The sequence below is a fragment of the Pagrus pagrus genome (assembly GCF_965226575.1).
Source record: "Pagrus pagrus genome assembly, chromosome: 7".
In the NCBI taxonomy this organism is placed as follows: domain Eukaryota; kingdom Metazoa; phylum Chordata; class Actinopteri; order Spariformes; family Sparidae; genus Pagrus; species Pagrus pagrus.
The window spans coordinates 1,900,713-1,916,731 of NC_140191.1; the positions used below are offsets into that span (position 1 = coordinate 1,900,713).

Sequence of the window (16,019 nt, forward strand, 5' to 3'; positions counted from 1 at the left end):
AAAATCACAAAACTGCTCATTTGTGCGTCGATTTGTAATGAAGTCAAGTGTACATAAAATATACCCTGTTAGCTGTATTGTTGGTAAATTTACAGATATTGCTATGACCTTGTCTACTCGCTCAAACTTAGAGATATTGTTTGGTACTACTAATAATCCAGATAATAGCAATCTTGAGTATGTGATCAGCTTCATCATGCTATACGCTCAATCCTTTATTCACGAACAGAAAGTCTCCAGATCACTTCCCAAATGTTTAGTTTTTCTTTAAGATCTAAACTCACTACTTAAATCACTTAAGTTAATAAATACCATAACATGTAATACATTTATATGTAATGTAATTTTGAAACCTTCTACCCTGAAACCTCTAATGTCTATATTAATCTATAAATGTCCCATCCGCCTGTCCCCTTATTTTATTTTTCTCTTACTTTATGTTTTGTACATATATCTATTTGTATTCTCCTCGTTTGATGTCCTCTATGTAACCTTATTTTCGCTTACATTTGATTGTATGTGCTGCATTTTTATCTACCTGAAGTCTTTTTAAATGTTTCTTTCTTAAATAAAAGGTTAGGAAAAAGAGGTAATTTCATTGATCACAGCACAGCAACTGTCTGTAAGAATATTCACAGTAAGAATGAATGAAATATGAAATAACGTTAACTTATTTCCTTGTGGAAATACTTTCTGGCATCTGGGCAGACCACTGCAGAGTGGGAGGCCACCACAGCACGCCTATGTGAGTGTCTATTTTGTACCACCTATAGTTGTATATAGTTTTTGGTGTGGTTATTATTAAATAAAGTTTCACATTTTCTCAATCAGATATGTGTGATACCCTGTAATGAAGACGGGAACAAAACACACTGCTCGTGCTTATTTTTATTAATTTATTTTTATTTAGTTTCTTCACACATTCCTTCACCAAAGTGTGTTAAATGATTCAATTCAATGATTTCATGTATAGATTCACTTTATCCAAACAATCATGTTTGATTATCCATAATCTCAGCTATGTAAAAGAAAATGAGATAACAAGACTGCTCATATGTGACTCGATTTGTATAACAACAAGACCAAGAGCAAAACATCTAATCTGCCAAGCAAATAAATGTAAATGTAATTAAAGATTTCTTTAAAAAGTGGTGAGAATCATATGAAACCGATTTCTACCCGTAAGAGAAAAAAAAAAAAATAAGATGAAAACTTAGCCTTGACCCTTGTTCAAGGATTTTATCTATATCACCCATGTGCAGTGAAGCAACAGCAACAGCTCTGAAACTTCAATGACTTCACTCTATTAGACTTTACAGATCTCAGCACTGTCTCCATTATCCCAGTAAAACCAAAGTGCAGCACGGAGAGGTTCAGTGAATGTGGTCTGGACTCTGTGGAGGAGAGTCAGGGTGTGACAGACGCTGTAGAAGGACAGAATACCTGCACTGGGATCCAGGAACAGTCCAACTCTGGAGGACTGAGGACCTGAGACGCTGGTTTTTTGGCCATTGTGCAGGAACTCGTAACCGCTGGGAGTACAAAACAAAGCCCAAGACTCGGGACCGTATCCAAGGGAATTTTCATTTGCGCCCGTTCTGCCGATGGTGTCGTATGCAACTCCAATGTGAACTTTTCCGTGCCACTCCACCTCCCAGTAACTGGGTCCAGTCAGAGTCTCATTACTCAGGGTCATAGACCACCAGGTGAATCTGTTTGGGTGTTTAGCATTTTTCTGACAACTTCCTGTTTTTGTTGCTTTTCTGTTCCCCTCAGATAGCACCACATAACTGCTTGCTGTGTTTGGATCCAGTGTGATTTTACGGGAATATCTGAGGAAGTCTTCTCTGGACGTCGAATCACCCAATCCAGTCACCTCACCCACCCCAGTGACCTCTGACGCAGCCGATGTCCCATCGTGATTCCAGATCTCAGCATTGTCTCCATTATCCCAGTAAAACCAAAGTGCAGCACGGAGAGGTTCAGTGAATGTGGTCTGGACTCTGTGGAGGAGAGTCAGGGTGTGACAGACGCTGTAGAAGGACAGAATACCTGCACTGGGATCCAGGAACAGTCCAACTCTGGAGGACTGAGGACCTGAGACGCTGGTTTTTTGGCCATTGTGCAGGAACTCGTAACCGCTGGGAGTACAAAACAAAGCCCAAGACTCGGGACCGTATCCAAGGGAATTTTCATTTGCGCCCGTTCTGCCGATGGTGTCGTATGCAACTCCAACGTGGACTTTTCCGTGCCACTCCACCTCCCAGTAACTGGGTCCAGTCAGAGTCTCATTACTCAGGGTCATAGACCACCAGGTGAATCTGTTTGGGTGTTTAGCATTTTTCTGACAACTTCCTGTTTTTGTTGCTTTTCTGTTCCCCTCAGATAGCACCACATAGCTGCTTGCTGTGTTTGGATCCAGTGTGATTTTGCGTGAGAATGTTAAGAAGTCATCTCTGGTCCTGGGCACCGGTCTCATCGTGTGGCATCCTGTCAGCGCCATTTCACCTCTCAGTGGCAGCGACTGCTTGAGTAGTACTTCCTTCGAGCTGAAGCTTGTCTGTGCTCTGATCTAAACAACGTGTGGTTTTATAGGGAATGGGGCCTTCTCAGCTCTTGCTGTTGGTTACACCCTCGCGTCATCAAACTGTATGAGAGTAGGAAGACAAGCGAGTGGTTATCAAGCCTTTCCACGTTCCTGTGAATCTCAACATTGTTTTCTTTTTCACTTCTTGCTAACGCGTGCTTTTTGGCAAGAGCAGTCTCAAGAGCACTCCACCCAACGCTGGCAAGTTCAGTTCGACCACAAACATCCCAAACTGCTGGAAGCACTCCAAAGCTTGTTTAATGACAGATGAAAATTTGAAGGAGTGGCGGAGGAGCCCAGTTCTTAGAATACAACTAGTTTTTGTTTTTTTTCATACCTGTGTATCCTTCCTTCATGTAAAAATCACTAGCCAAGAGGGCACTCAAGTCTAAGGGCAAAGGGACGATGGTTCAAGCCTCTCTTGGCGTCTATCTGTGCATGTGCCCTTTCAGAAGCGTATTGATGCGGCCACCGACTAACACATCCAGTGGTGACTTAATCCTTGCTGAGTGCAGGCCGAGCTGGCTAACAGTGGACTTCTCCTGTCTTCCTCGCCTTTTAAAATGTTTAAGAAACAAATAAACTGATTGACACACCGGTAAACTTCACAGAGCTGATTGTATTAGCACAAAGCTGGTATCCCCACATTGCTGGTGGTAAAGGAAGTGAGCCCCTCCTAGTTGCTGCTTGTCCCGGCCCCCACAAAGAGTGGTAGTAGCAATAAGTCAAGTATGCCAAGCCACCAGAGACCATCTAGAGGGGTTGTGAAGTTTCTATGGTAAGTCTGTTCTGTGTTTGGGTAATCAGCATGTAGTTGTTGTGAGGCCTGTAATTGCCTTTTTGGACTGAAGTGCACTAGTACTCCCTTTTTTTAGGTGCTTAGGGGAAAATTGAGAGAATGGCTGAAGCCCTGGCATGTCCCCTTGCCTTCTCCCGTTATTAGGTCTACAGCAGTCCAGCCTCACAACAGCCCCCCGACTTCCCAAACTCAAGTGCTCAGGTGATTCCAGATCTCAGCATTGTCTCCATCATCCCAGTGAAACCAAAGTGCAGCACAGAACTGAACCTCTCTGTGAGGTGAATCTGAACATTGTTTATCACTCCACCCAACGCTGGCAAGTTCAGTTCGACCACAAACATACCAAACTGCTGGAAGCACTCCAAAGCTGGTTTAATGACAGATGAAAGTTTGAAGGAGTGGCAGAGGAGCCCAGTTCTTAGCATATAGCTTTTTTTTTTTTTTTTTTATACCTGTGTATCTTTCCCTTGTGTAAACAACACAAGCCAAGAGGGCACTTATCAAGTCTAAGGGCAAAGGGACGGGGGTTCAAGCCTCTCTTGGCGTCTATGCGGCCCGCATCTGATTCAAGACGATGGTGCTGGCCTTAAAGGCCGTCAACTGAACTGCACCCATCTACCTCCAAACACTGGTCAGACCACACGCCCCAGGGCAAGCACTTCGCTCTGCTATATCAGCTGGCCGGTTGGTACCACCATCCCTGAGAGCAAACAAAGGTCGCTCAGCAGAATCATGACTCTTCTCTGCTCTTGCGCCTCAGTGGTGGAACGAACTCCAGACCAACGTCAGGACAGAGTCACTCGCCATCTTCCGCAAAAGACTCCAGACTCACTTGTTCAGACTTCACCTCGACCCCGCATCGCATGACTCTTTCCCATCCCCCCCACCCGAAAAAAAAAAAAAAGTATATGCACTTGTATGTTCTTACCCGTAGCACTTAAACCATAGCACTTATGTACTTAAGGTATCCTTGATAAATAGCAGCTACTTTACTCAGATGAGAGCTTGAAAACTGTTTCTATTTTTTCTTTTCAACTTTATCGATAGTGATGTGTTGTGGTTTCTTTCTTGTGACAAATGTACTTATTGTAAGTCACTTGGACAAAGGAGTCTGCTAAATGCCCTAAATGTAAATGTAAATGTCTATCTGTGCATGTGCCGCTCGGAGGCGTATTGACGCGTCCACCGACTAACACATCCAGTGGTGACTTAATCCTTGCTGAGTGCAGGCGAGCTGGCTAACAGCGGTCTTCTCCTGTCTGCATTTAGCTTTACATCACGAGAAACAAACATGATCAAAGTTTCTTCTTGTCTTCATTTCAGGGTTTCAAACTAAACTGATGGAGAAAATGTATTCAGTACTGACAAGCATGAGAACTTGAGGTCATGTCATCTCTCATTATGTTGATTTTCATGAAGATGAAACTTCATTTAACAAAGAGGCTACGGTGCGTTCACTGACCCGGCTCAATCTTACAGCAGGGATGCCTGTTTACCTGATGACTGTGTGTGTGTGTGTGTGTGGCTCCACCTGCTGACAACAATCTGCAATGAATAACTTCTGCACATATTTTAATATTTACCTTCAGTTCAATGAGCCTCTGCAGTGTGAAACCTTCACTACAACATACAGAACTGATGAGGCAAAACAAATTATCTCCCTGCATGACGCCTGCTTTTGTGAGAAACGGTATTTTACTGAGCTGCATTCATTTAGTTGTGAAAACAAAGTTAAAGGTGAGATTTAATGGAGGGTAGCCGACAGTGAAAAAAAATAAAAACAGAGCAAATGATCCAAAAAGCAGAAAGATTCAAATTATTGAGAGTTTTTTCTGTCTTGTTTCCAAATGACATGCCAGCACCCAAGGTTTCCCAGCAGAACATCACATTGTGATGGGATGATCAATGTTATTCACGTCACCTGTCAGTGGTTGTAATGTTGTGGCTGATCGGTGTGTATCGCTTCTATTGTTACAGGTGATCCCTGTTTGAGGCGCCATCTTGTGGTCAAATTAAAACAGTCCAGTCAAACTAAGATGGAGGAGGACCTACCTGAGCTGACTGTTCTTCATCACCACTGCTGTTTCCAGGCTGCTGACTTGACTGGGCTTTTTTCCTGTTGCTTTAACGTCAATGTCGAGCAGGATCATAGTTAAACTGGGACGAGTCAGCCACCCGCGCTCTTTTTATTATCGGGACACACCTTGGAGACGGAGCCTCGTGCATCCCTCTGAAAGCTGCTCAGCTGCGTTTTGAAGACAGACGCAGGTGAAGTGTTGGACGGACTGTTTGTATGTGTTTGGCGCACTTGAATAAAAAGACAGAGAGGAAAGGAAAAACCTTCGCAGCTTTGAAAATACCCGGATCTTGCGTGTTGTGCGGCCCACAGAGCGTGCGCACTGAGACTTCCGCGCCAACCGGGCCGGCTAACTTCCGGTTTAGCGCCCGGCTAACTTTAATGAGGATATAGTAATTTAATCGCTCTTCCAGACTTTCTAAGTGTTATTGGACCGAATGGCTCGCGAAAAAAAACTTTGTATGTTAGTGAAAGAAGACTTAGATTTATTTATTTATTTATTTTAATTCTGTTTGATTTGTGTCATGAATGACACATATGTGTGACATATGAAGTAAATAAAGTCTCAGTTTGTCTTAAATCTAATGAAATATCAGACTGTAAAAGTCTTTATTGACTTGGAAAATACGCTTTTAAATTGACTCAGGGTGTCATCATTGACTCTGTACAATCTCTAGTTTGTTTAATTGTCCGACGTTTACTCGTAATGTTTACTTGCAACTTGACTTTTCACATTATCGCCTTGCTTGTAAAAAGAAAATAAATGCAACACAATACATATCCCATTTACTGCTGTTCTGTTTCATACAGACATGTTCATTGCTGCTGTTCTTGTTAAAAAGACAAACAAGGTGAAACTTGTAATCCTGCAGTCTACTCTCATGTCTGTATCTCTAATAAAAAAAGATTAATAATAGCATTAAAAAACAATCTACCACACATTGAGCGTAAAGCCACGGCACATACATTTACTGTAATATAATTTCCGCTTGCCTTCTCAGTTTTACAGGAAGTGTTATTTTAGAAAGTTCCCCCAGGTGAGGTGAGAATGCTGACGTTCAGTAAGCCTACACAGAGAAGTGTGACACTGAATGGAAGAAAAGAAACCGAACACAGTTAGGTTACGCTAAACCAATTTCATGCCAGAGTAGAGGCGCAAATGTGCTTCCTGTTAATTTACCGTGGCTGATGGTGGTTTCCTATGTGGCGTGAAGTTCCCTGTACCTGAACCTCCAACTCAGCAGGTGTCTTCAAGCTTGGTCTCAAAATCAGCCGAAGGTCTACGTGAGATCACCACCGAAGACACATCAACATCAGGAGGGGAAAAGTAGGACTGGGATTTAAAAAGCATCCATTCAAAGTCAATTACTTTACTTGCACAAACAGAAGCTTTAATCATTACCGACACTTTTTTGTTTCCAGTAAACGCGCCATCTGCGATACGACCTACATGATTTCCTTTCATAGCAACCACCAACCTACATAACACAGAGCAGATAAAATAACTTCAGCTCTGTTATAATTTAATCATCTATGTGCACACATAATGGAAAAAAATGTTAACGCCGAGCCAAATAAACTGAACTGAACAAAACGTTGGTGGAGGTGAGAAGGCTGCCGAGCCAGCGACCACAGTTCAAGCCTGCGTTTCAGCATTTGTAAGTGTGAGACCAGTGGATATTTTTAAAAAGATCTCAGAACGTTTTCAGACGCGTTTGTGGAAACCAACACAGCTTCTTTTAAGCCAAAACAAAACATGATCTTTAACATAACACATAATAACATAATCTTTCTATAACTCAATCTGTTTTTAGCATAAGCACAGCGTTGTCATAAGATAAATGAAAACTGAACCTAAAGAAACAAAGTAGCAACATAAAGTTTAAACTCATCTGTGGTTGGTAGGAACGTACACTGTGAACATTTGTTCTTGTGACTGAGTTGCTGAACAAGAACTATTTTAACCCTCAAAATACAGGAGATATTAAATGTTTGTTTCATAAAAGCGTTCATGATTTTAATCTACCACCTGGACCTTTTATGAGTCTTAAAGAAATTAAACAAGAACCAAAAGCTTTGCTTAAAACAGAAAAAATGCAGTTTTATACTTTATACTTACCAACAAGCCAACAAACAGTGCGGAAAGATCAGCCTGCACCAGATTATTGAGTTTAAAGCACCAGATTATTGACATTTGAAATGATCACAACTTGTGAGAAGTTCAGTATCGGTAGCTTTTCTTGTACTTCTCCTCTACATTTAAAACAAATCAGAGTAAGGAGAGCTATTCCAACAGCAAACTTATTTTATTGTGTCATAGATGAAACACTCAACCTCAAACACCTAAACAAAGAACAAGATGCTCATAATCACTCGTTCACACCAGCTATGAACCCAGCATCCTCAACGTCACACACGTCACTCACACGTCACTACATACAAAGATTTCAGTCAATGTTTTCAGAGGTCATGAGAAGAGTCATCAATGTCCTCAGCGCCGTCCTCTGTCCATTCTTTGGTTTCACATTATTCACATTTTCATGGCTTAAAATAAAAAAAAACATTTTAAGACATAAGACAAAAAAGAGAAGTGCTCGTCTAAATAAAACATTTTTTTTTTTAAAAAAAAAGTCCAGACGGCACTGACGTGTCCGTCTGTGGGGATTCCCCCCTGTTGTCAAAATGTCCAGACAAAGTATAAATAGCAGTGCAGAGGTGTAGCTCTTTTTTCAGTTCTTGTTTCAAAAGGGCACTAAGTCTCACTTCCCACTGCAGCTACGAGCGTCTCGTTTGTAGTTCACCACCTCCACATGTGATGGAAAAACATTAAGGTCACGCTGAAGGCGACATGTGATCGGATCAGAGACACAGTTCTACAAAATGTGGTTTAAATCAGATTTTCAGATGATTTCCTGCCGTTCAAATATGAATCATAAAGACATGAACCTGCAGGTCTATTGTTTTTAAGATTGTATTATTTTACACTTTTAGCTGCTACACAATTTAATGTCTCAGATTCTAATAACATGTTGTTCCATTTGTTCAACACTTGCTCTTTTCATTGCCAAATACAATTGAACTGTACTTTTCTTACATGTGACATTAAAGAACACGACATAAATCTAAAACATCTAAACAACATTGCATTCATGTTTAAACACGAGAACATTGAGAACTTTATCAAATAAACATTTAACAGACTCCACAACTTAGTGAAAAAGCAACCACGCAAAGCACGATAGCCACTGACATGACAAAAGGGCCTTAAAGGAACAGTTCACCTAAAAATGTAAATTTACTCTAGTATCCACGATGATGGAAAGTCAGGTGACGTTTCGTAGTCCACAAAACATTTCTGGAGCTTCACAGTAAAACAGCGTTGTGGTGTTTCTCCTGAACAACTGCAGTAGCTGGAGACTTGATTAAAAATGTTAAACACAACTGAAAAGAAAAACATATCCAAGTCTCTGGAAGCCCTGAGATCCCACATCGTTTTGAAACGACTTTATTTGAACCCTCGATGTGCGGTTGAGTTCGTGCATCCACTTCAGTTATAGTGCACTTCTTCTCAAATCAGTTTGGGATCTCGGGGCTTCTGGAGACTTGGATTACAGCAGACGAGCTGTCTGGAGCCATTTGATGTTTTCTTTTGCTGTGAAGCTCCAGAAATGGTTTGTGGACTACGACACTTCACACGACTTCCCGTCAGCATTAAGGCGACTGCGGAGATAATGACTGAATTTTACCTTTTTGGGTGAACTGTTCCTTTAAAGTGAGACAAAGTAAGTTTAGAGAGAAGGACTCTCACAAAAGTGAATCTATGAGCAGGTAGATCACCTGAATACACTCAAGAGTTTTGTTGCTACAGTTCGAGTTGGTCTGGTGCGACTGATTAGCTTGAGGTGGCTAATTTGAGCTAATGTTAACAAACTTTACTTGAAGGTTTGACGACTCTTGAGTGTCAAAGTCAGCTCTCGACTTTGGTAGAGGTAGTTTAACTCCATGTGACGGGATCGAACCGCCGACCCGTCTGCACCTGCTCCACCTCCTGAGCATCTGCCGCCAGCTCCTCGTCGTCTCTGCCGAAGGAACAACCCGCTCTGCGTCCACGTGTGTTTTAGCTCCTACGACTCTGTCCTTGTCCTCAGCTGAAGATTTGAAGGTCGGGGAATCGATGAATAGATCAGTGATTATGATTAAGGGCTGTCCAGTTAAACCTGATGTTTATTGTCAGCGTATTTGTTTCTTACAGTTTGTTTTTTAAGATTCTTCATCTCCTCTGTTGCGCCTTGGACGGCTTATCAAGCTGAGGATTCACAAATTACAGGTGGAGGACATCTGAGGACAAGTAAAAGATGTTTAGGAAGCCATTTCGTGGGATTGGGAGTCGTCCCGGTCTTCAGTAGCCGGTCTTCCTCCTACTGACTTTTCATCACCGTCTCTGTCTTCAGACACAGATATGCTTCAACGTGGGCATTTTAGACGACTTAGGACCCAAAGTGTAGATCAACATCAAGTCCTTTTTCTCAAGAGGTTTGAGCGGCGCGTCCAATAAAGTTTCCCTTGTTGTTGTTGTTGTCGTCTTGTTTCTGTCTCTGAGGGTGGTCTTCAAACAAACCTGTGGTGGAGACACCAGAAAATACATTTAGATACAGAACGAAAGAGATGTTGAGACATAAATGTGTAAAAAGTGAACTGGGCTGTAAAATGCTGTGGAAACTTCTCTCAAGCGTTAGTGCGTGTCGAAGCGTATTCCACTACTTACATAGCTGATGAGGTATATGAGAAGCGCCAACATCAGCACTGCTGTGGCGACGATGACTAAGCAGGCGTCCGTCATCAGATTTTCTGTGTTCCTATCCAGACAATCTGGAAATGAAAATAGAAATGAGAGTTAGTCTAAACCTGCAGCACGCAGCAGATCTAGCTGAGCACATCCTGCAGGAGGGTTTCTGTTGCTCTTGCACATTTTTGAAGGCTTTCGCACATTCAGCCTTTCGAGAACCAGCAGAAATCTTGTAAAGATAAAGATTCAAGCTTTGAAAGAAAAAAAACTTGAACTGAGAATCAATTTAGCTGAGCAGCTTAAAAACAAACCAATCAGCAGAACTAGATTGTGATGACTCGCTTTCTCTTCAACCTCATGAACAACTGCTTAAGTTGTGCAGTGGAAAAGGGTTATCACAGTCTGAATACTCCCTTCCTCTGAGGTTTTGTGTGGGAATGTTTAATACGCAGCTGCTCTCCACAGATGATTCACTCGGCTACACCCACACAGACACTGACGTTTACCACCCTGGAGGTAAACATCAGAACACATCAGAACCAGGTCTGAGTCTGGATGTTCCCTGATTCACACTAAAGCCTCTGATGTGTCAGTGGGTTTTTCATTTTGAGGTCAAATATTTCCCATGAGAGAACTGGGAAAGTCCAGAAGACAAACCCGTGACCCCGTGACCCCAGCTGTGCCTTTTACCTGTCAGAATGAGGCGGACCCTCCCGTCCCGGTTCTGTTCCCCGATGGGAGCCGACAGGTGACAGTTGTACACGCCGCTGTCGGCACACGTCACGTTGGACAGGAGGATGTCGTGGGACTCGCCCAGCAGCTCCACCTGCTGCTCCACCCCCTGGTACGGGAGCGTCGTGCCGTTGGGGAGCTCTCTGGTCAGAAGGCCGCTGAGTTTAGAAGATGGAGGCTCTCCGACCTGTGACATCATCATCATCATCATCATCATCATCATCACAACAAACTAAAACTGTAGACACAAACACTACTTCTACCAGCAGGGAGGAAGTATTCTGATACTTTAGTAAAAGTACCAATACCACACTGTGAAAGTACTCTATTACAAGGAAAAACTACTACACTGAAAAGTAACTGATAACAAAATATTAACTTGTAATGGAGTATTTTAAGACAATAAAGTATCTGAGTACTTTTTTCCACCCCTGCCAAAGCAACTACTTTCTCTACTTCAAGTACTACAGTTACATTTACTCAAGTATTGTACAATCAAGTAACAGTACTACTAGTAGTGTACAAAGTAACTAATTCTGGATATTGAGTACTTTTACTTTTTGCCAATTTTACTTTGTAGTTCAGATTATTTACTTGTAATGGAGTATTTTTAGACCATAAAAGGATCTGAGTACTTCTTCCACCTCTGCAAGTAAAACCAAATGTAACTACTTCCTCTACTTCAAGTACTACAAAGATTAAGAGTTATATTAACTCAAGTACAATTTCTACATTCTTGTACTTGAATATTTCCATGCTATGCTACTTTATACTTCTACTCATCACTTACATTTAGCTAACATTTATAGGGACATGTTACTTTTTACTTTTTGTTGATTTTACTTCAGTACTTTTACAGTTCAGAATACTGATTGTAATGAAGTATTTTTAGACCATAAAGGATCTGAGTACTTATTCCACCTCTGCCACATAAATACTACAAAGAGTAATACATATCAGATTATATTTAACATCACATAGTTGTACTTTAAGAGGGCAGAGGGGTGAAACAGAAAGAGAAAGTCAACCAGCTTTTATTTGAATTCAAAGCAGCCAGTGAGAACAGAACATGTATCTTCTCCTTCTTGGAGCCTTGCGGTCTTAGAAATATGAAGTATTTTGCGTGAAAACACACAAATGAAGTTAAATGTGTTACCTTGTACCAGCTGACTGACGTGTACTGGACTCCAGGCGTGGACACAGCCGCGCACTGAAGGACACAGTCACCACCGGAGTCGGAGATCACCTCCAGGACGGGTCCCGGGACTGACATGCAGGCAGCATGACTCACACCTGAGGAGCACAAGGTGAACACGAAGACATCAGGGTTCATGCACAGCAGCTTCATGTTAGGTTGCACAGGAGGACAACAACAGAAGTGCAGCTTCACTTTGTACAAATATCATGTGGTTAGATTAAAAGTGCATCCTGTTTCATGTTCAAACTTACACAGTGACAACAGTAGAGCCAGGTTCAGGAGGGCTGGAGACATGATGATGAGGTCCAGGAGCTTTCTGAGAGATGGTTCCGTGGAAATGACGGGACTCTCTATATATGTGCGTGGGGCGGCCGGGTTAGGTTTCAGTTCGGCAAAAAGGAGAGGGACTTCCCCATGCGTCAGAGGGTGTGTTTAATAATCCAGCCAGTGTTTCCTCTCTTATACTGTACACCCGTGACAACCCATCCGACACCGGTCGTCAGCATGCGTTACACGTACAGCATAGGCCTACTTATCCTTTTAGGTGAGCATGTTAAGCTTTTCGACTTTAATGCATCATTTGAGAAGGTTGATTCTTGTCTTTGTAATGTTTTTATTCCCTTTACGCTTGTGCCGTTGCATGTTGGGACATGTCGGGACGTTTTGCACGCCAGACTACATTTAAAAAACTGAGTATTAAATGTCCCCATGCGTCTAACTACGTACACACACCACAAATAACACATGTTCGGGTACTTTATTAATCGTGAGCGTGTGCTGTTAAAATCGGCTTGACAGATAACCATTAGCGATGTCGTGCAATGACGCAGACTATATCTTCAGATTCAGTACCTATTTAAAAATTAATTAAGCGATGGAAGTAAGTTTAACTGGAGCCGAATTGAAGACGACATCTTGCAGATTGAGAATATGTGTTAAAAGTCTTGCTTTACTTGCTAATGACGGAGAAGCACGATAAAGAAGATAAAATTGACGTTTTTTTAATGAAGTTAGGCATTACATTGTAGAAGAGGCTACATTAACGCGTTGAGGTCTGTATTAGAAAATAAATAGCGTGTCTTATTTATGCTTTGTTCACTAATGAGTGATGATGATTATAGTTTACGACGACCTTCCGTTTAGCTAATGTTTGCAAAGAAGCGCTGAGTCATTCATTAGCATTGTCGCACAGCTGCAGATCCCGCATTAAGAAATTACTAACTATTTAATATTTTACTACTAAAGTAACATGTTTGTTGTCCTGATGCCTTAAGCTAATGGTAGCAATTCAACCACGTAATACCGTGTTATTCGGCTGTCATATTGTTCTGTTAGCATAACTGTTAATAATAACTTGGCGTATATTGAAAGTGGAAGCAGCTGTGGGATTTCCCTGTGCTTTCCCTGATGCAGGTAGTTTCAAGGAAAGTGTCACCAGTTCAGGGAATCCCCACAATGATGCAAGCTGCCTGTTTAAGTGCTTTATTAGGTTACTAGTTTATTTAGATTAAGGTTTGAATAGTTTACTTAAATTATTTCCTTGTTTAGCATCTTTACTTTCGTCTAGTTAATGTTTTGTTTTGTTTTGTTTTGTTTTGTTTTGCAAACTGATTTCCAGGTTATGTAGGATTACAACCTGTAAACCAGGCATGCAGGATTCCTTTGATCTGTGTTTAGAAATACCATTTTTAATGGACACTGAACTACTTTTGTGTGCGTACAATACAAGCCCGTGGTGCAGCAGTGGCTCCGTGATTTGCATTTTGAAGTTACCACACAGTAAACAACACAGTAGGGATGCAAGGCATCAACAGAAAATTAAGAAAGCCAGCAAGTTCTCCAGTAAAGTCTAAAAATGTCAACGTTTCTTTATTTATTTACATGCATTGGATTTCAGGTACAACAGTAATTTGTTGTTGAGGTTTTGTCTTCCGACAGCCGAATGTTAAGATTTTACAATGATAAACAGATAAAAGTAGATTTTGGACCACAGGGGTTTGTATCTGATGTTTGGAGCAACCTAACATATCTTGTCTCTGTATAAAGGGGCAGCTGTGCTGTCTGTGATGGGCAGCCCAGATGTGGAGGAGATCCACTCACAATATTCCTGCTGTGACCCGAAAATACTGTACAACCCAGACTGTAAGAACAAGTGGATGATCAATGACACGGTAAAGATAACTCTGCATAATAACTTTTCTTGAGGTGCCTGTAAGTGATGAGAGTTCATTGAGTGATTTTTGTTTGTGGTGTTTGGATCTCGCAGCCCTTCGCCCTCTCCAAGACCGGCGAGTGCATACCTCCCTGTGTGAAGATTCAAGATGGAGTGATGACGCTGGATCACTGCACCGCTGTGAAAGCCATTGTGGTGTGCACGGTAGGCCACCCACTGTTTCATATTTAACTTTTAATTTTGTATTAGTGGCTGTTTACTATCAGTGCTTTCAAACGAAGCCCCATCTCTCCAGTTACTGTTGCTGTTTCTACTCTAACCCTGCGCATGTACACACTGAATCACTGTGATGTCACGCTAACAACAACCGTCATATGACGACTGGCACCAAGTATAGAAACTTTATGTCTTAAACTTCAGCGTGTGAGCTCATATTTGTCAAACCTTCATTACTCTAGAACGAGAACATAAAGCAGAGAAAGAAGAAGAAAGTCTTTTATTCAGGTCTAATTTTCACTCCTCTGTTAACAGGAGCAGAATGTGGCTGTGGAGCAAAGAATATACTGGGCTAACCAAACGTGCGCTGGTTCTGGTATGGCACCAGGTTCTGGTACGGCACCAGGGAACCATGGTGGGTCTTGTTTGTATTGGCAGTTTTCTGATACGATTGTATTTAAAGACATTTTAGATAAAGAAACTCAGTTCGGCTGAACACAACCTGTTTCTGCAGCGACACTGAGCTAAAGACAGTAACCACAATATCATATCATTTTAAAAGTTGCTGCGTGAGGAGAAACTTTACAAACTTTTGCAAACTGGCGATGACTAATTCTGAATCATTCTCAATCCATATCTTCCTGTAATTTCAGCATTAATTGCAAAACAGCATAGGCTGCTTTTTTTGACGCCCATGGAGAAAGTCCCCAGACTCCCTTAAAAAAATGCTCAATTTAGTGAGTTGTTGAGTTGGGAGAAACTTTATAAACTTCGAGGAACGCTGTCTCTGACGAATTCTTCATTATTTGGGCCTTCTTGTAAATTCAGCAACTGTTCTACATTAAATTCTTTGTTTATTTGTGTAAAAAACTAAAGGACTTAGAGCTTTCCACCAGATGGATGTTAATATCAGGTCTGAATTGCCTCTAAAATGACCAACTAACACCGTTGCTACGGCTAATAGTTGTGAAGCTTATCCATTTTTGTAACATCTCAGGCCCGGCTTCACCAGACTCAACTTTGATCAGCCTAATCTGGACTTTCAATAACATGTTAGATGTTAGCATTTAAACATGTGCACAATTGATGTTATACCAACTTTAAGTCATGTTAGTGACATGTATGTTGAGATTACAACTTATTCTTGTTGACCCTGCAGGGTCCGTTGGATCGGTGCTGCTGGCTGCGCTGATTGCTGGATGGTTTGTGAAGCAGATCTGCTGAATCATCGACCTCTGACTACGTGTCATGCTGCTATGATGGGACCACTTTCAGGGAGATGGCTGCAGACGATTGGTGTGTCCTCGCTTTTGCTTACTGTCCTCTTCACTTTATCTTTTGGTACCATATTTTATATTACTCATGTTTAGTTGTAGCTGTAGCAATATATATATAGTCAGATAGGATAAATCTTAGTTTTTTACATAAGTCTACCTCACTGCCTCGCTATG

The 16,019-nt window shown here is 41.6% G+C and overlaps 2 protein-coding genes across 2 annotated transcripts; one reads left to right on the forward strand and one right to left on the reverse strand.

Annotated features, from left to right (window-relative positions):
• Positions 1–7,750: 7,750 nt before the first annotated feature.
• cd83 (CD83 molecule) lies at positions 7,751–12,535 on the reverse strand. Its single transcript, XM_084356791.1, has 5 exons — positions 12,431–12,535; positions 12,138–12,274; positions 10,940–11,168; positions 10,229–10,332; positions 7,751–10,081 (listed from the first exon to the last, which is right to left on the reverse strand). The coding sequence occupies exons 1-5, from the start codon at positions 12,471–12,473 to the stop codon at positions 9,911–9,913; spliced, it is 684 nt and encodes a 227-aa protein (XP_084212917.1). The 5' UTR covers positions 12,474–12,535; the 3' UTR covers positions 7,751–9,910.
• Positions 12,536–12,664: 129 nt separating this feature from the next.
• On the forward strand, positions 12,665–15,792 carry LOC311260065 (uncharacterized protein; the record flags this gene model as incomplete). Its single annotated transcript, XM_084357578.1, has 5 exons — positions 12,665–12,723; positions 14,226–14,350; positions 14,446–14,556; positions 14,884–14,983; positions 15,728–15,792. The coding sequence occupies exons 1-5, from the start codon at positions 12,684–12,686 to the stop codon at positions 15,790–15,792; spliced, it is 441 nt and encodes a 146-aa protein (XP_084213704.1). The 5' UTR covers positions 12,665–12,683.
• Positions 15,793–16,019: the final 227 nt, after the last annotated feature.

Coding starts and splice junctions, on each gene's coding strand:
- cd83 (XM_084356791.1), bottom strand. CDS start 12,473: ATGTCTCCAGCCCTCCTGAACCTGGCTCTACTGTTGTCACTGT. Junction 12,275..12,430: donor GGCTCTACTGTTGTCACTGT/GTAAGTTTGAAC, acceptor TGTGCTCCTCAG/GTGTGAGTCATGCTGCCTGC. Junction 11,169..12,137: donor CGTCAGTCAGCTGGTACAAG/GTAACACATTTA, acceptor ATGATGTCACAG/GTCGGAGAGCCTCCATCTTC.